Genomic DNA, 19,782 nt, shown 5'->3' with positions numbered 1-19,782 from the left:
GCAATGATCGAAATAAAAGCTATTGAGAAACAAAACTGAATAACGAAGTGAAAATTAGGTCAATAGGTAAAAGATTTTATAATAATTTTCTCATTATATAGATTATTAAAATGATCGCATATACAGTAGAATCTGATTATAACGATGCTCAATGGACCGTCGCTATAATAATATCTAAAAACCTTAAAACGAGTCTTTTGCCTCCTTAGACGTCTCTCATGCCATTGATGAATGGAAGAAGTGTAAAATGCAAAGAAATAAAATGGAATAACACCTCTTTGCAGGGCTCGGAATACTCGGAACTCTTACTGGATTGTTGCTTCTCTAATCTAGAGCGCAGCCTTAAGCATCCATCCGTCATCAATCAGCAAATCAGAACCATTTATCTGTTATCAACCGATTACTGTATTCACATTTCGACTGAAAGCTTTCAAATTAATAAATCATATATCGCGTATCGTCTTTACATAACTTGTGTTTATAATTTTCATCGTATACATAATTTTGATATCTTTCTACATTTCAACATTTACTGAAGCAGGACCTTGTCCAAGTTCTTATCCATTTTCGCATCTTGGCAGAGCGCAGCGATTTGCTTGCTGGACTGCTCCATTTCGTGCTGCAGTTTGGAGAGGCTGACCTGAATGCGAGCGAGGCGTAGATCGCCAGCCCGCAGCCTCAGATGCTGTTTGGTCGTAAAGTCGGTTGCCTGCGGTCGATTGAAGTGATCACTGTTGGGATTTGAGCTGAAGTCTGAATTTGAATTGGAATTAGGCCTGGTGCTCGTCCTCCTGCTGTGCAGCCTTTTATTCCTCGCATCGGCCATTGTAAGGCTAGTGCAGCGACTAATTTAGTTAGAGCGGGCAAAGAAAGAGAAGGCGCGAGAGTGAGAGAGATGGAGAGAATTTTTAATTGACGATATAAAGTGTATTGAATTGTGTGCTCAACACGTGACACATTCCACAACGACTGCTGCGAAGCATATAATGAATGAAAGGGGCGCTGTGGTTGTAGATTGTCGTAGGTGGATGCATATGCATATTCGCACCAAAGCAACCCACTGAGCTTTAATTACAATTAACCGCAAATGATGTTGCGACTGCGGCTTTGGCCTTGCGGTTGAAGCACAACATGAATATATTAGCAAGCGATTCAAAATTATATATATACATATATATATATATATATATATATATATATATATATATATATATATATATATATATATATATATATATATATATATATATATATATATAAAATTTTGTGTACCACAAGTGAGTTTATAAGTCTGTCGGGGGTAGAAGTACATATATATATATATATATATATATATATATATACATATATATATATATGTGTGTGTGTGTACTTCTACCCCCGACAGACTTATAAACTCACTTGTGGTACACAAAATTTCTATTAGCCACCAACAGAATATAAAGAGATTTATCGAAAATAGCTCTCACTCAACTACTGCAGCATTGTTGGGGATAACTTGAATACGAAGAATGTTAGTCAATCAGTCATAGTTAGCATGCATGTCTAAGAACAATGCTGAAGTGCTTAAAATGAATCAATTGGAAAAATATCAATTTATTATTAATGACCTTCGATATATGTAAAAAAAAAATTAATTAATCAAATAAAAAATACTCATTTCGCTTGAATAGCGGTATCCAATAATTTTATTTCATATTATTTAATAAATAGGGTTCATTATTTATTTCTCCCTTTCTCTTGAGCTTGTCATTTAAAACTGTTGAACCGTGAACAATTCGAAATATTTTTCGCGAATTCTTTAATCAAAATTCTTTTTCAATTAAATAACAAACATGATTCAAGGCGAATTAACTTAATTAGAGTGCGCGCGCAAATGGGAAAGTATAACTCATGTTAATTATATATAGGATATACTGCACACAGGCACTCAGCCTCACCGACTCATATACTTGAATGTATGATGTATGAAGTAATCCCCACCCCGTCTTACGGCGACTCCTGGCGAATACGAAGCGCGTCGACTTGACTCGAGCATGCAATTAATTAAAAATACATGCACACATTTCAGTCCCCTTCGCCGTCCGCTCTTCGGCCTGACTGGGCAAAAATATACGAATTGTGGCTTTAATTTGACCGCAGAAAGGACTCACCGAGCACATATGTATGTGCACATACCTACGTATATATATATATATATATATATATATAAGTATATATCTATATATCCATATGTACATAGATACATATATATAGAGATAGATATAAGCATATAAATGGAGCACTCTGAAGCAACGCTAAGTGCATTAAGACACCTTTTTCCCACCCCCCTTTGCCTATGCTTCCTCTCTTCTGTTGCTCTGTGCGTGCTGCACGGTCAACAAGTGCGGCTCCTGGCGGATAGCTGCTCGTAAACACCAACATCCCCGCAAGGACACGAAATAAAGTTAAGCAAACACAGGCATTGAGTGCAAGAATGTTGCTCTTTCTGCTACTCTCTACTACTGCTCTTTTGCTCCTTTCCAAAGGATTACTGCACCCGGCTATAACTTTATTAATCAAGTGCTACAGCACTCATATTGATTTTCTTCCATTCTAGATATATTTTTATTAAGCGTGCCTTGGCTATATTCTTTTTTAATGTACCCTGTACAAAAATGATGAGAAAGTCTGATAATAATTATATATCATCTATAATTATAATTTCCTTTCTATGGTATAAAAGAAATTCCGACTCTATTTACAAAAGATAATAACAATTGGTTTGAAGAGAGGAAGAAAGGGGGAGACTATGAGAAATATATAGTTTAAGGTACTGTATCATATTATTCAAAAAAACTGCAATTCAATTACTTGCGTTAGTCATGAATCAAACTCTTTGCTCAGGCATTCAATGCCAAAAATGATTCAAAAGTTCATTGCGATATTAAAGCATTTAGCTGTCTATAATTAGCGACAGAAACTCCAAGCTGACTCAGCTACTTCAGAATTAAGAATGTATCACAATCATTAAATTGAACATGAATCGAATTTGTGGCCTTGATGGGAGTGTAGTTACTTTGGATACATTTTTATACCATGAGCCCAGTGAAAATGAGAAATCAGGGTAAAATGGTTTTGTGAAAAGTATGTAACAGGCAGAAGGAATCCTCGTAGACCACAAAAAGACTATATATTCCTTATCAGGACGACGAACTGAATCAATATAGCCCTGTCCGTCCATTCAATTCTATGCATATCTATGTATACCATAATAACTATTTTATCGAGAATAATCGAAAATTTGATTTTGTACGAGAGACTTTCACTTTGGAGTGTACACACATTGTAACGATATGATCAAGCTCTGTTTCACTAAGTTTCATAAAGATAGTCCTACTACAAGAGAAATTATTCAAGTCAATTCTCATATTATTTCCCACACCGCAGTGCAGCCTTAGCCCAGGCCTCCTAGTCCAATAGTGTTGACTGGAATCTTCTTACTTGTTGTCCTTGATCTTCTTTCTAAGCAATTTTTTCACGAAAGTCTTCCAACACCAAAAGCAAATAGAAATAGCAGAGGATATCAGCTAGTCAGATGATATCTGCTAGTTTTAATATGCCTTCTTTTTCTGCCTTTCGATATTTGCACCTGATGTTTTTGCTCTGCCCTGCAGACACGCCGCACAGAGTGTCAAATGCCATTAAATGTGAACTAACAGCAGAGCAGAGGAGCTAGTGGTCCGGCGAGGAAGAGAGAACAGGACAGACACCAGCTACTGATTGCCAGTAGCAATTCCAGAGGCGAGAAGGAAGGAGTCAAGTGGGCATAGAGGAGGCTAGCGGATATTTCACTTACCTTTTACCATTGTCTATAGACAAGTGGCAAACGCTCTGAAAATGTTTTGACGATTCTGGCAGGTGTAAGCGATTGAGACATACACACACACACAGAGATAAAATGGAATATATATACCACATATTTACTATATACTCATAGCTATATATGTGCGCGTGTATAGTGTGGTGGTACATAGGAGAATGAGGAATAAGCCGGCATGTGTCATGGGTGTGGCAAAATCAACACAAGAATACTTATCTAAATAGACGACCAGTAGCTGTTCAAATATTATCGAGCTGATGCCTCATAAAAAGGAAATAGAAAACAAGAATAAGAAAATATGAGTCGAGGAGCTCAAGGCTTATACCAATATACATATATAATCATGTGTTTAAGTCTTGCCTGTTCTGAAAGTCCTAGAATATGATACACATATCTAGTTTCTAATTATACTCAAGCTAACTTTAAAGAGCAATTAAATGTGTGGAGAATAATTTATTATTATAAATTAATTTAGTTTTTATGGAGTCCCTCATTATACTTTCTATTCAAGCATATCGCCGAAATTGAGAGTTTAATGCAGAAAGATTAGACAACGTCTGTCTCACAAACTTGCACAAACTAGTCGAGACTGCTCGACTAGGAGATACCCTGACATTCTATTGAATTTCTTAAAAATAGTGCCGAATAATCCATTTACTTTTCTAACTTTTCCGTGTAAATTCTACACAAAAAACTTTTATTATACCCTGAACCCATTGAAAATGGGAAATCAGGGTATAATGGTTTTGTTAAAAGTATGTAACAGGCAGAAGGAGGCGTGGCAGACCCCACAAAGTATATATATTCTTGATCAGGACGACAAGCTGAGTCGATTTGGCCCTGTCCGTCTGTCTGTCTGTCTGTCCGCCCGTCCGTCCGTCCGTCCGTCCGTCCGTCCGTCCGTCCGTATGTATGAACGCGTCGATCTCAGAAGATATAAGAGCTAGAGACTTCAACTTTTTTTTAAAATGTCCGTATATATCACGCGCAGATCGAGTTTATCACTAAAAAGCGATAACTCATTCCGATATTTTTTTATCGATAAAAAACCTTATCGAAGATCACTTAAATAATTATATCTCCTACATCTTTCAAGCTAGAGTCTCCAAATTTAAAATGTATATTAAGATGAATTTTATACAATTTCGGTTTTTGTTAAAATTTACCCCCCACACCTAAATCCACCCCCTCACCCTCATCTTTGTAAAAGTCGTATATCAAATACTAGAGACTTGAGCTTCGGTATACACATACATTTTAACATATGATTACGTTCTGAAAGTTTCATTACGATCGTACGTCTAGAAATTAAATTATTCAACAAATAAGTTTTCATTATATTGCCACACTGCAGCGCAACTCAAGCGCAATCGCCTGTATATGCGAGTGTGTGTATGCGTGTGTTTGTTTGTATGCGTGTGTGTGTGCGTGTATTTGTATGTATGCGTGTGTGTGTGTGTGTGCGTGTGTGTTTGCTAATTAATTTTTGAAATATCAGTTGCTTGTAGGGTTCAGGGGATCTCGTAGTCGAGCAGTCTCGACTAGAGCTTTCTTACTTGTTTTTAGATTCATTTAAATAGTGCTTTAACTTTCTATTTTTGCTACTAATACTAATGACAAAATAAAATTAAGAGCTATGTATTAAAAATTTAATTTAGTTTGTCAAGATTGAATGCATTTAGTCATTGCATTATTATTGTTTGCATGATTTTGCGAATAGCAATGACTCCATCCTTAATCTTGGGCTGATGAGGCAGCGTGCTTGCCAAAAATCTTGTGGCAATCATCATGATGATAGCGCGGGATTGAAATCGGCACCAAATCTTGTGGCAGGACTTAATTGAATGCATGCTGAGCGAGTTGCTAAACTCTTATGGCCCGCCGCAGGGGCAGTCGCCGAGTTGCACCACGCGATGATAAACGAGCGGGTCGAGTCGAGGCGAGCAATGGAAAGCAAGCCAGCATTAAGCCAAAAATATACTATATTCATATATATACATATAGTCTAGCACAGCATAAGCAAACAATATTTATGACCTGCTGTTAGGGAGTGGGAGTAGAAGTAGCACAGCAGATAGAGCTGATTTAGAGTCTACTGGGGCAGCAGCTCGAAAAATTTTGGCAACGAAGCGCTGGCTTTAAGGCATATACATATATGTATACATATTTATGTAGCCAGTCGAGAGAATAATCAGGCAACACCTCATAAATTAACGAGCCAAATGCGACTTAAATATATTTTTAACAGTGTTTAGGCAACAAGTTTCTCCTCTTGCCCAATTGAGTTTGATATAAAGCGAAATTGCCCATTTAAACAGCTAATATAGCCAGATAGTTCAGGTATAATTGGTCACATATAAATCATTCTTTCTAATATAGCCGTGTCCTTATTATTTAATTGTCGTTTATTCGTCATATAATGCAAGTATATCCTAAATAACTGAGGTAGCCAAAATATAGATATTAATGAAATCTTAACTGAAGATAAGAATAATCAATAATATTTTTCATAAAAAAACGGTAAGTGTGAAATATAAAACTTAAATTGATCAACAAGGGACATGCCCCAGGCCTGTTGAGTTGTTTTGCTTCAACACTTCATGGACGAACACGCAGAGGCAGATGAAACGGGCGCAGGCGTTGCTACAACATCGATGAGCACACAACACACTGAGCACACAAACTCACCAACACCTTTACCTTCTCAAACAGTCACACACACGCCCACACACGTAATGTACTATGTGCGGAAAAATCAATAAATTGTATTTTCTTTTATGTTTGTTGCTGTCTCTGCTGCGGCTGCTGCCTCCGCACCGAAACGTAGATTTTTGCCAATATAAATCTTCGGCGCGCTTAAGCCCTTTAAGCATTATCAATGGCCAAAGGCTGCGGAGTACAGACTTGCCACAGTGACTGCCGCCAGTAGTGGCAGGTGCAGCCAAGCAAGTGGACGGAGCTTTGAGGCATAAAACGAATACCAAATGCTTCCTGTTGAGCTCTCCCAATGGAGGCATTCAATGAATAAGTTAGAGTTTTATGACTTCTCTGAAACCTAAATCAACATGCCAACTGGCGGAAATATTTCACATGAAAATCGTAAAAAATTAATCAACAAAAAATTACACAATTAAAATTTAAGATCAAAAATTAATTAAGACATTGAAGAAAATATTCACGCTGCTTAAGCTGGTATAATACATATTGCATTATATAAAATAAATGAATCCACTATATATTAGGGGCTGTAATATACTTCAATCTCTGAAATAGATTTGAAAACGGGTGAAGCCCATCGCATGAATAATGTTGGAAATTCAACAAACCCCAAACAATGCTTAGCCTGGAAAGAGAATTGAAGCAAAATGCATTTATGCAAAATAATGCAATATACGTGCAGCAGACCGTTATAATTGTCATATTATAGAGAGGACGGGGCTAGCCTGGACAATGGTCAGAGCGGCCTGGATAATGGTCAGGCAGGACTGGGGGTGTTGGCTGCAGTAGAGTTCAGCAGACGCTTTCACAAAATTGCTTAATTTAGTGCACAGACACAGAGAATTATCCAGTAGACGAAACCGAAGCTGAACTTGGGGTTGACAATTTGACACCGACTCTGGGTAAATATTCGAAATGACAGTCAAAATACGAGATATACAATAAATATGTATAAAGACACTTACAAATTCTAAACGAAATTAACCCAATACACACACACACCACACAACAAGAATAGCAGCAACAGGAATAGCAACCAACGGAGGAGAAACTCCCCAAGTCGCGCAGATCCTCTCAAAACCAAACAAAATGAACACCCAGGCGAACGAGAATCCCGACAATGGGACGGCAGTGCCTCTCGATCTAGGGGTCAATGAGTGTGGCCCGGCCACACCAAAGAACATTGCCAATCCAAAGAACATTGGCTGGAACCTAAAAGTAACCAGCGCAGATCCACAATCCACAGCACCCACTGTTCGGCCTCCTTCAACTGGCGCGATGCAAGCGGCGTCCACTTTTCTGACCGAGGTGCAAGTGAGCCACAAGCAGATTACGGATCGGTTTGTAGAGCTGCTCAATCTTTTCGAGGACTACTCGAAGATCATGAAGGAGAGTGAGCAGGCAACGCAGCCGAAGCTGATGCGCACACAGTCCGAACAGTTCACAACGACACATTTCCAGCCGGAGGACAGTAAGTGCGAGAAACCGGGGAAGTGCCGGCTAACTTTAAGATCAGTTATAGTTATATAGGTTAAATAAATCGATCAATATCGATGGTGATATATTATTAGCAATAGTCTACCTCAGATCTGAAAACGATCTAAAGACTTATTAGCATAGGCTTATCATTATTTTAGATGTTCCTCTAATATTTGATTTGATTCTATATTGACATTTTTACAATTATCATCATGTGAAATATGAAAAACTCTCTTTTCCAGGTGATTGCAGTGATCAGGTGAAGACGAGCGTCAGTCTTAACCGCATGCAGCTGTCCGAGTCCACGCTGCGCTGCACACGACCCAAGTTCTTCTGCGAGATGGCCAGCCAGACTCATTGGTCGGATCCCATCGAGCAGGAGAAGCTGCTCAAGCCACAAAAAATAGAGAAGCTCGAGAAAAAGGAGCCGCAGCAGCCGCATGAGCAACAGCTTCTGCAAACTCAGTCACATACCCTGCACATCGAAGTAGAGTCGATTAACTCGGCGACCGCCCTGCAGCGCGCTCCACTGCGTCAACGTCTGTGGCAAGTGTTGTATGAAGCGGGTCAAACGCTGATCGCTTGCTTGGCCATGATGGGCGAGAACTTCACCTATGTGCTCTTCGTCCTGCTCTGCCTCTGGTGTCTGTATCTGATCATCGCCCACTACTACAGCTTCCTCGAGGGCAACATGGGCCAGCAGACGACTGTGAAGCACCCGCTCAGTCGTATCCACTCATAGGCGCTCGCCTTTGCCCCCACTTGACCGATGAAACGTTCTCTTAATTATTTATCTATAGTTAAAATGAAATTGAAAAGATAGATCGATGATTTAAGGAGTAGATACCTTCTTTAAGTCATCGGTTTTTCGAAAATTCAATTAATGGACTTGTGAGAATGCCGCTAAGAAAATCTGGTGATTCCCGTAGATGATGGTTGTTTACTGCATATTTGTCGTGATAAGGATTTTTTCAAAATAAAGATTTATTTTCAGCTTACTGTTACAGATCAATTAATTTCGTCAGATGTAAGATCTGTAGCTATTATTCTGGGAAAGAAGAACTGAACAGCATGACGCTTTTTCATAAGCTCATTCGTCTGTTTCTGGAACTGTTGCTCGATAACTCAAATGAATTTTAAATGAAAAATTACAAATTGGTTAAACACCACCCATATTTATCGAAACATACTGGGGGTACAACAACACATGATGGCAAGACTACAGTACAGGGCCGATGCGAAATCGGTCAACATATAGCAGAACCGGTCGGCCAGGGGGGGACGGGTCTGCATGCTGGGCGCTGGCGTGGACATCGTATCAATGTATATTGTCTGGCGACTCATTTCACAAGGTGCTGCTGGAGCGCCACGCATTTGTCGATCCCCGAACGTTTCTATCGGCACCTGATTACGCTTCCGCATACGCGGCTGTTCCGTTTGAATGGCGATATGCGTACACTCCTTGATGGCCTTTTGTTGCTTGCGATAAATTTCCAACTCATCCTCCGAGCAATCTGCGGAAAATAGTTGATCATCAAAGCAGCTGGCGGAACGGACTAAGTCATGATTGAGTTCTAGTTCTGATCTTTGTTTAGGTGAAAGTTTCTCACTATCTGCGGTGATTCAAAAAGAAAACATGTTTACGCTAAGACAGATAATATAAACGATGTATTCAGCTACGAACGAATTCTGATACGTGGTTAAGGGACAGTTATACAATTCAGTTTAGGTTTAACGGATGAGCAGCAAGAGTAAAGCTCTAGAACTATTTACTTAAGCGCCTAGGAGATATGGTTTTCCTCGATAAGGAAATTTATTTATCTGCGACTTTAGTAACTGGAGGGTTGAATTACGATAAGTCTAGGGATTACCTGCAGCCAGGGCCTGTTCTAGCCAACTGTGCCATTTCCGATTTGGTTCGTTGGCCGGAAAGCCGGTTAAGGGATCCATCGGAGCTGTAGCAGCTGTGCTCTCGAGCGCCATCTTGTTCTCCAAGTGAGCTGCTTGTATCTTGAGATTGTCATCGGCGCCCTGTCGGCCGCATTGTGTTATACCCAAAACCTCAAAGAGCTTTTGGCATGGCCCCATTTGAATATGATTGGAATCCTTCGTCAATAAACGCCGATCGCTAATAACCTCCTGAACTAACTCAGCTATCAGGCTGTCTATGACGATGGCACTACTTGCCGCTCTAAAGGCCATGAAGCAATAAAATTTCGAATTTTTTACAAAAACTTTGAAATCAAAACTAACATATTAAAACAAAATATAAATAAATGAAGCATCCCTGTTGAACTGTCAAAAATATAGAAAATGAATTTGGTTTGAGCTCTAGCAACAAAAAAAAAAAAAAAAAAAAAAAAAACCTAAGCCAAAATTAACAATGGACAGAGACAACAAAAAGCAGCGGGAAACGCACGTGCAGCTGCCCGATGCGAACTTGAACGAAACGGAGACGGACGAGCTGCAGCAGCAACAGCAGCGACCGCAACAGACTCTGCAGTCGCAACAGCCACAGCAGCAACAGTTGCAGCTGGAACTGGAACTGGACCTGGAGGAAGGAGTCCTAGTGGAGCCGAGATTTGTAAACTTTGACTGGCAGCAGCTAGACGAGGCCAAGGCTCTGGTCAAGGATATGATTGACTATATGCTGCCCGCTAGCGAAACGGAAAAGGATGCAGAGGACGCCGGCAAAGTAGCGCAACTGGAGCAGGCAACAGCAGCAGCAGGAGCAGCAGGAGCAGCAGTTGAAGCAGCAACTGCCAGTTCAGCGCAGTCGACCGATGCGCGCTTGCAGCACATTCTGCGACTACTCGACTGCTACACCCGCAATTTGGAGGAACACGTGCTGAGCGTGAGTCGCGGCGAGACTTGCACCTGCACGGAGTTACAATTGACTCAGAACTGTGAGCTGGGCACGCAGACGCTGCCCCTGAATAGCCTGCGAGTGGATGTCACCAGCACAATCAGACCCAAGATCAATGCCAGAGGCATTCAGCTGCAACAGCAACAGCAACAGCAACAGCTACAGCAGCAGCAGCAGCGACAACCACAACAACAATCGCAGCAGCAACAGCAATCTCATTCAGATACCACCGCACCCGCACCCGCAGCCACAGCCACAGCCACAGCCACAGCCGCTCCATGCGAGCGCAGATATCACACAATCACAATTAGCGCGAATACCACCTCGGCGTATGCAGCACGTCCGCGGCCCAACACGCTGCTCGGCCGGATCGGGCATACCCTGGGCGACTTTGCTGGTGCCTTCTGCCTGTGCCTGCAGGTGAACAAGGATTGCGTATTTTGTCTGGGCTTCTTCATAGCCTTTGTGATAAGTGCCAGCTTTCTGACCGCGTTCTTCTATCGCACCATTAATCTGACGCAGTCGTTGCGGCCCAGTCCCATTGACTCCGGCGATTCCGCGGCAACGGCCGGCAATATGGTCACACTGCGTTTCAATGGCGGCTATTATTACATCTACAACAGTCAGCGGCAGCATTTTCTATAAGTCCGATTCATCTACTCAAGGCGCGTCAAACGTGCAAATTATCATTTTATATTATGTTTTAAAAACTCCCCTAGAGTATTGGTCGCGTATTTTTCTCCCACATACGTTTGAAATACTATTAAAAACGAAAGCAGGCTCCATTTTGATTTGGAAATCAAATATCTAAGAGTTCTTTGTGCTAGAGATTAGTTTAAAATGAGTCGTTTGCATAGATATACATGTACACACATATGACTATAAAGATTGTTTGAGAATCGACAAATATACATATATTGATCTGGCTCAATCGATTCCGATTTTATCCTTCGTACTTTCATTTTAAAATAATAAACGGATAAAAGGTTATACATATATATTTCATAAAGACATATAGCTTATATAGAATACATTAAACAAATCTTTACTAATTACGAAGGATACTCATATGTAATCACCAGTTTTATTAAATAATATATGGATATAGAAACGAAGCTCATCAGGTGAAAGCTCTGACAAACTGATCTTTAAGCGAATAGATTTTGGATTCATTTGTTACCTTTAAAGCAGATGAGCATCACAAAGTTGTGGAACTCTTGTTAAAAATAAACTAAAAATATTATGAACAATGACAGTACAATGAAAGTTAACGTTGATCAAAGTAACAACTGCTATATGAAGGGAATCCTTCACATTTATCGCTGACAGCTCTCGAGCAAAGTCGAGGCAGCTACCACAAACAATCATTTAATTTAGTGAACTCTGGGCATCATCTTTTACATATAGCTGACAAAGAACTCTTTCGGAGTTCAAAGTCGGCTTTGCTTTTCGGTTCCCAGTACTCAGGGCAGTTGCAATGCCGTAGCATTTCGAATGGTTGACAAACATCACGTTTGGAACTGAAGAGTCCGCAGTCCGGTCCGGTCCGGTCCGACCCGGGCCGGAATTGTGGTGTTCATTGTCCAATGCGCATCGTAAGTTGTGCGTTGTCCTTTGCCAGCAGCAATGCCTGCTATACATATATATTTTTTGCTTCTTTGCAGTTTATTTTGGTTTTTGTGTCAGGCGTCGCATTTAACTTCAACTGACAATGGGTCACAAAACGGCGTCCATGGCACATGCCACAGCTCCCCGTTTGCAGCCGAAATTGGCCACAAAACGTTCGTCGCCTGCTGTGTGGGCTAACAAAATACAAAAACTTTTTGGCAAGATGCCAAGCACTAAGGAATTATTGTTAATATAGGCTGCTCGGACAGCCGGAGTCGAGCCTCGACTTTGTGCTGGGCTGTGCTGGGCTGGCTGGGCTTCCTGGCCTGCCTGGCCAGAGCACCAGCTTTGAATGTAATTTATTTATGCGAAATATGCCAAACATTTTGAAAATTCGACACTCCACACACAGCATGGAAGTACAACGCAAACACCGCACATAATATACACTATGAAAGTTATAAAACTGAACCTTCTCAGAGCCGAGCCGACACTAAATGGCGCAGGTGAACGTGGAGATTGTGACTGGGAATTAAATCTTTACGCTCTCTGACCGTTTTTATATGTTATCTGCGTTTTTTTTTTGTTCTTTTATGGCCCAAAGTGACATTGGCAGGCGCATGAGCAATATAGTTTCTACGATCATACCAAAATAGTGACCATGGAGGGCACATCATAAAGTAAATTCACTTGGGAATCATATAGTCACATTTATAATACACTGAAATGCAGGAGGAATAATATTCTAGTATATATTCTCAACGCTCTCTATTATATATGATTATATATTATGATTAATATATCAACATGTATTATGATATGATATATTATGATTAATACATCAACTGGACCTACTTGGCAGTTAGACTATATTTTTTATTAATTCTATTATCTAATAAATAAATGTTTGATATATTATAACTCATATTAAATGGGTTAACTGAGAGGAATAGTATGTATAATGTATTATATAAGAAAACTGAATTATATACGAACTCTTCTCTCCCGATTTGATTCAGATCGAAGTAATGGAGAATAAACATTAAACTTCTAGTATAATTAGAATTTGCCCAGAACACTGATTTTATTTAAATATTTATTTTGGGACTATTAGGTAATTTTAATTGACACCAAGGTGAGTTTGGCATACATACATATAAACAACAAATTGAGATTAAAAGTTTATTGAGTACAAATTCCTTCACACATCACATATCCGACAATGCAACCGGCTGACAAAGCCTATGCCAAAGTCGGGCAGCTCTTGGCTCATGTAACCGGCGCACAAATGATATGTGATACATTTTATTGAAAGCCCCGCCCCCTTCCGTCTGAAGGCAGATGGGCAAAACGGATAAGCTGTTTAGATAGCGAATTTTACAGAATTGATTTCTTATTTATTTATTATTTCATGTTATTTTGTATGCTTCTCTGTTCCTTTTTTTTCTCGATTATTTTTTGGCACTGAGCGGGGCACAATTAAAGTTGGAGCGCACTGAGGAAGAACTGCCAAACAATTTGAACACTGCTTTTCACTGCTCGAGGGTGCTCGATGCTTCTGTCTTGTTTTGTTAAGGGAGGGATAGAGGTGCCGATGTTTATTTTTTTATTTTTTATTTTTTTGCATTGGGGTGAGCAGAGAGCGACGCGCGTTTCCGCTAGCAGGAAATTGAATTGCACGAGCACGCGAAATTACATCATTTTGGAACCACGGTAAACAATTTCCCGTTCACCTGGCTAGCGAGTGGGGGATGGAGTAGGGCTTGTATTTGAGGTGTTGGGAGCTAGAATATTTGTTGCTAGGCTGATTTGTTAACGACAATTTGAGCTAAAATATCAATTTCACTTTTTGCATCTATTTTTCCATTTTTCATTTGTGTTTGGAAAAACGAGAATGAAAATGAGTAAAAATAAAATTATTATATATATGTATATGTATATATATGCATATTTTGCCATATCGGCAGATCTTAACTGCACTCGAAAATAAATGATAACACACGATAAACGAATAGAACCCCTAGCGCCGGGACTGATCGACTCACTGATAGCACGAATTTTTCGTACACAAAAGACTTAAAAATGTTTTAACATAAAATCATTTTCAACTAAGGTATGAAACTGTAAAAAATAAAAATCTGAAAAACTAAAAAAAACACAATATAAATCGAAAATTACTTAAATCACTTTAACAATATGACAAAAAAAGTGAATATATATACTTGGATCACGGTTTTCTCTGTCTTTCTCTGTCTTTATTACATACGTTTTAATAAAAGCATTATACCCATAATTCGAATTGACAATGTGTCTAGGGTATACAAAACAGACAACAGGCAATCAAAATGTCTGCGTGCTCGAACCAGACAATGACAGACAGCATATGGACAGGATAGACCCACGGCAGAAGGGTGCTTCAAAAGTTTTAATGGAAATTATATTTATTTCTCATTTTAAGAAATAGAAAAGAATATCAAGATGTTTCTAAAATTAAATAGAAACTTGTATTCTCTAAATTAAGTACTGAATGTTTATCAATTATTTTGGGAAGTTTTAAGAAAATATGAAGCCTTATGTGTATTGAATATATTTTAGCTTAACTATAGAAGTGATTGGAGCGTACAAACTGCGAGTAATTTTAAGAACATATCTGCCAAATCATCTTAGACACAAGTTTTATCTTAAAACATCAATGGATTTTCAAAAGCTTTTTTATTTATTATTCGCTCCTCCGCTTGTCATTTATTGAAACAATGGGGAATCTAAATATACATATACATATTTTGTCTGAAAAACGTGTTTCATAAATAAAGAATGGGTTTTAGGTTAGTTTATCTCATGCCTAACACAGTTTTATTTACTGTTACATGTCATGTTTTATTTTCATAGTGTGTCAATGAACTTACGAAACGCCTCTCGTTCAAAATTTACACATATGCTGTGCGAACTAAAGCAAAACTCAGTCAATGTGCCACACCCACTTGACAGCCCTTCTACTGCCACTGCCGATGCCGTTGCTGTTGCTGCTTCTTCTTTTTCAGCTTCGTCCTCTTCTTCAACTGCTGCGACATGGCAACACTGTCAGTTTGAAAGGATTATTGCCACTTGCCGCTAGCGGCGAACGTTCTTAAATGTAACACGTTTGAAACAAGTTTAGATACGTGCGGCGCTCGTATCTTTTTTATATCCCATACCCATTGCAAATGAGTGCGTGAATGGGGCATGCTGATTTTGTGGAAATGATTATACGAAGATAGTTTGATGCATAAAAGCTTTAAGTGTTCAACTCGAAAAATTATGTAAATCAAATGGAATGGAATGGAATGATAAGATGTAAAGATCTTCTGAAAAACTTGAAAAGCTTGAAAATATCTTCATTTTCCCCTTAAGCAATAGATAAATGTATATACGAGATTAATCTATCCATAGCAGATATTATTTACAGAGCATCTGACAGTCTAGCATTCTCAATGAACGCACGCTTGCTTGTTTGGTTTTGGTTTAGGGTCTTGGTTTGGGCCATCGCTTCTTTGGCTATGTAAAAAGTCATCAACGGCCCAGTCGGCCAGTCAGTCAGCCAGTTGGCCAGCCCGATAGCCCGAGATAGCGTACCCCCGCGCCAGTCCCCTGGTCCGGTCATCCGTCTGTCCGGCTGGGCTAGGCAAAAGCCAAATGGCTGGCGACTGGTTTGACGGGCTTTTGAAGCCCGCGGTCGCTGTTGGCCACAATTTGCCCTCACTTCGCTGTTGAACCCCAGCCGAATAGTCGTAAAAAAATTCGCGAAAAAACGCAAACGCAAAAAAAAGAAAAGAAAAATTTAAACCGATAAAAAATAACACAAAAATGCACAACACTCAATTGTTAAAGTTGTGCGATGCTCTGAAGAAAAACAAGTGGCACGCCACAAACGAATGAGTGACCTGCACATACCCTGGACATCCTTATTCATTTTCTCTGAGCAGTTTTTTTCTCAATGGCAATTACAGATCCTTATTTATTTTTTAACAAAAATGCATATATTTTTTTCAATTGATATACAACAGATATCTAGTTAACATTACTTTAGGCTAGACAGGGATAAATTATTACCTATCTCAACAAGAAATAATATTTCTAATTTCGATTTTTCTAACCCTCAAACACACCCAATGCCGGATTTTTCGTCTGGCAAAAGCTTCTAAAAGTTCTTCACATCGACTGAAAGATTGATTAAAGACGCCAAAGTAATTCATCATGCGACTCACAGAATGACAACAGAGAAATAGCACGAAACTGAGCTGTAGAAAACGTATTCCTGTTTTGACACTCGTTAAATAATTGAGGGATAACAAAGTTAAAGTTGAGTTGAAAACAGGTCGTTAGCCCGGCAAGGATATTTTAGGGAAATTGTAGACTGTTGTTGGCTTAATTGGCTCGTGATAATTAATAGAATGCATGGATATTTTACAACACACAAAGAAGAAGAATTAACCAGCACTAGCACATTAATTTCAAAATAGTTTGTAATTCAGATGCGCCATAATATTAGGTTTGATTATTGGTGCAAATACAAATATGAAATATATTTTAGAAATTAACCAACACGGCCACGCGTCGATAAAATCATGCAGCGACACATTTCTCTTTAATGATATGAATAATAATTAGGTAGTAGACCAAAAGTAGCTCAATAAGCAAAATAATTATAATAATAATTGTACAAATATTTACGAAGTTAACTCGAGCACGAGCATGCCAATGGATAGCTGGTTTGCACTCAAATATCAAATTCAGAAATAATTCCATTATGGCACGTTTAAGTTTGTGACTCGAATATTCATATATAATCCATAATCGATCAGTTAAATATCGCTTTAATAATGCAATCCAATCAACATCCGAATGGCAACTTCGAAGATATATAACATACAGGGTATTTAAATTAGTCTCTGTTCGAGGCAATTAACCAACACTGGATCCCAATTGCGAGCGAAGATTTTACGACTTACCTTAAATGCCGTCTGTCTGCGCTCGTGTTGCGTGTGCTTCTGCATCTGTACGTGTGCATCACATGTGTGTGTGTGTGTGTTTGTGTTTGCGTAGTTGTGTGTGCGGCTGCTGCTAGAAGTTGTTGTTGCTGTACATCCTGGCGGCCATTTTTTTTTTGTACTTGTGCAGCAGCTGGCTTTAAGTTCTGCAATTCGTCTACATTCACATTTTTTCTTTTTTTTTTTTTTTGTATTTTAGTTTTGGATTGTTTTGCTAGTCAAAGTAACGGCTTTTAGTTTACCACTTTAGCTGCATTGTTTATTTACTTTTTTTTAGTACTATTATTTCTATTGATTTACTGACACTTTTTTTTATTTCGTTTTTTATTTTTGACTGGAGGCTAAGCGTCATTTGCTCGCGGGTTTGGCTGCGGGTGCGCTATAAATCAAATTTTCTTTAAGCTTTTCGAAAGGCCCCCACGCACTGACAAACAGCAAAAAATAAAGAGCCAAGCGGCAAATAGTTAAGTGAAATAAAGCGGAAAAAAACGTCTACAAATTGAAATGTAATGTACCAAAGTAGTGAAACCACTTGGCTCTAGGTTGGACTATGCTCTGTACGCAAAGAGACAATCGGGTGGATAAGTTTTCGGATATGCACCTTAGAAGACATCAATACTTTGAACAAGTGGCAGTTTGAAATTCTAATTGGAACACTTGAATATGAACAACGGTTTCTGTATTTATTTTATTTCCATTATCCGTTTACCGTTTCCATTTCCAGTGTGTTAATTACTACGTTGAAAATTCTCTTTGATCAATCAAGATAATAGAATTAACTTCGAGATAATCAAATCAAGAAGATTTCAGGGATCAAATCGAGCTTTTTCTCAACTATTTACAAATGTTATACGGAATACAGAGAATTGCAAAGTCGAGAACCTTTGCTTGTCTCTAACTTTCTGCTTCTTCTTCTTCTATTTAATTTTATACTTGCTTTTTTTTTTCATTTTCTCTTTGCGAAACAGCTGAAAAATAGCAGAAGCAGCAGAGACGCTGTCAAACCTTTGTTGAGCCGGTTTCAAATAAAACGAAAACGCAACGAAAAAACATACGCGAAACAAGTTGCAAAAAACGTCAACGTCTGGTTGCAAGTGACGTCGACAGTGGACTGAAGCGGTGTAGCAGCAGCTGATTGCGCAGCGCGTTACTAGAACTTGTGCAAAGGACCTGCAGCCAAGCTCTAAAAACGTTGGCAAAATGTCAACTTATGTAAAGCTTCCAGTAGCAGTGACGGCAGCAGAGGCAGAGGCAGAAGCAGCGGCAGCGGCAGCGGCAGCGAAACCGTCGACAGTGACTGCAAAACAGAATACAAAAATGTTTTCCGGCATGTATTACTGCACATACAGCGATGTATGCGTGAGAGAGATAGCAGCAATGCAATTACTGGTCGAATTCGAAGTACATGTCTGTATGTATGCGTGTGTGTGTGCTGGCGCCTGCGCTGCGGCTGCACAGCTGAGAAGCTTCAGCTGCGCTGTTGCTAGGGGCTCGACTGCAAAAGCTCAGCTGTTTTGTGCAGGGTAATAGGGAATGGAAAAGAGGGAGCACACTGATTGATTCTGGCCTGGAATTTCTATTTAGCTTGGCAACCCAGAAGTAACGGTCTTCTAGGCCAACGGTTTTTCCAATTGATTGCAACAAATCGAAAATATGTAAAACAAACGCAATGAAAACTGGTTCGCAGCAGCAACGTACAGCGTGGCGAAACCATCAAGCGCGTACGTCTGCGAAAGACCTTGCCAAAGGATGCACAACATAAGTAGCAAATGTTTTTACGTTCTCCTCCTCCCGCTCCTCTCACTTCACTCTTCAAGTCAACGCTATATGCTATCAATTTTCGCAAAAAGTTCGCTCTCTTAGAGAACGTTCTTTCATTCTCTCTCCCTCTATCGCTCACGCTCTTCTTCTTGCGCTCGCATACCACAGTGCAAACCTGTTTTCGCCGCCCGCCTGCCACACTGAGAACACTTGCCACCAAAAATGTTCCGTTTCAAAACATTTTTTTTGTTTTTTGTTGTTTTTTGATTATGTTGCTGCTGCTGCTTCGCCGCTTTTGCTTTTGGAGCTGCCGCTACCGTTTGTAGTGCTATTGTTGTTTCTACTGCCTCTGCTGCTTTTGTATAATTCAACGACACGCGACTACACCTACACAAACGCAATTCACATACGCACGCACGCGCTCGCTTGGACCTACACACACATACTAACATGAAACGGGA

General features: G+C 39.5%; 5 protein-coding genes and 1 long non-coding RNA gene across 7 annotated transcripts in view; 3 read left to right on the top strand and 3 right to left on the bottom strand.

Annotated features, from left to right (window-relative positions):
* B4 (imaginal disc development protein B4) overlaps positions 1–17,802 on the bottom strand; it is a 62,898-nt gene extending 45,096 nt beyond the window's left edge. Inside the window, exon 1 of one of the 2 annotated variants that reach the window (XM_089257605.1) lies at positions 17,522–17,802. The gene's annotated coding sequence lies outside the window, so the exon portion shown is untranslated. The remainder of the gene's footprint in view (positions 1–17,521) is intronic. The other variant, XM_089257606.1, reaches the window with a different exon arrangement.
* Positions 1–19,782, top strand: part of LOC149091958 (uncharacterized) — a 150,378-nt gene that overhangs the window by 127,286 nt on the left and 3,310 nt on the right. The gene's annotated exons all lie outside the window — the stretch shown is intronic.
* On the bottom strand, positions 451–994 carry LOC115564198 (uncharacterized). Its single transcript, XM_030388229.2, has one exon. The coding sequence runs from the start codon at positions 824–826 to the stop codon at positions 530–532; it is 297 nt and encodes a 98-aa protein (XP_030244089.1). The 5' UTR covers positions 827–994; the 3' UTR covers positions 451–529.
* Positions 7,351–9,057, top strand: LOC115564195 (uncharacterized). Its single transcript, XM_030388226.2, has 3 exons — positions 7,351–7,482; positions 7,594–8,051; positions 8,302–9,057. Exons 2-3 carry the CDS (start codon positions 7,670–7,672, stop codon positions 8,799–8,801), a joined length of 882 nt encoding a protein of 293 aa, XP_030244086.1. The 5' UTR covers positions 7,351–7,482; positions 7,594–7,669; the 3' UTR covers positions 8,802–9,057.
* LOC115564196 (uncharacterized) lies at positions 9,215–10,261 on the bottom strand. Its single transcript, XM_030388227.2, has 2 exons — positions 9,931–10,261; positions 9,215–9,573 (listed from the first exon to the last, which is right to left on the bottom strand). Exons 1-2 carry the CDS (start codon positions 10,259–10,261, stop codon positions 9,236–9,238), a joined length of 669 nt encoding a protein of 222 aa, XP_030244087.1. The 3' UTR covers positions 9,215–9,235.
* LOC115564201 (uncharacterized) lies at positions 10,443–11,729 on the top strand. Its single transcript, XM_089257473.1, has one exon. It carries the CDS (start codon positions 10,443–10,445, stop codon positions 11,568–11,570), a length of 1,128 nt encoding a protein of 375 aa, XP_089113599.1. The 3' UTR covers positions 11,571–11,729.

This window comes from Drosophila navojoa, chromosome 3 (genome assembly GCF_054131105.1).
Source record: "Drosophila navojoa isolate 15081-1374.11 chromosome 3, UAZ_NAV_1.0, whole genome shotgun sequence".
Classification (NCBI taxonomy): domain Eukaryota; kingdom Metazoa; phylum Arthropoda; class Insecta; order Diptera; family Drosophilidae; genus Drosophila; species Drosophila navojoa.
The sequence above is the reverse complement of the archived record's forward strand: the minus strand, read 5'-3'. Positions and strand labels throughout refer to the sequence as shown.

Excerpts from the sequence above, each read along its gene's own strand:
- LOC115564198 (XM_030388229.2), bottom strand. The coding sequence starts at position 826 with ATGGCCGATGCGAGGAATAAAAGGCTGCACAGCAGGAGGACGAGCACC.
- LOC115564195 (XM_030388226.2), top strand. The coding sequence starts at position 7,670 with ATGAACACCCAGGCGAACGAGAATCCCGACAATGGGACGGCAGTGCCT. Across the intron at positions 8,052-8,301 it reads ACATTTCCAGCCGGAGGACA|GTGATTGCAGTGATCAGGTG; the intron begins GTAAGTGCGAGA and ends TCTCTTTTCCAG.
- LOC115564196 (XM_030388227.2), bottom strand. The coding sequence starts at position 10,261 with ATGGCCTTTAGAGCGGCAAGTAGTGCCATCGTCATAGACAGCCTGATA. Across the intron at positions 9,574-9,930 it reads AGAACAGGCCCTGGCTGCAG|ATTGCTCGGAGGATGAGTTG; the intron begins GTAATCCCTAGA and ends TATTTTCCGCAG.
- LOC115564201 (XM_089257473.1), top strand. The coding sequence starts at position 10,443 with ATGGACAGAGACAACAAAAAGCAGCGGGAAACGCACGTGCAGCTGCCC.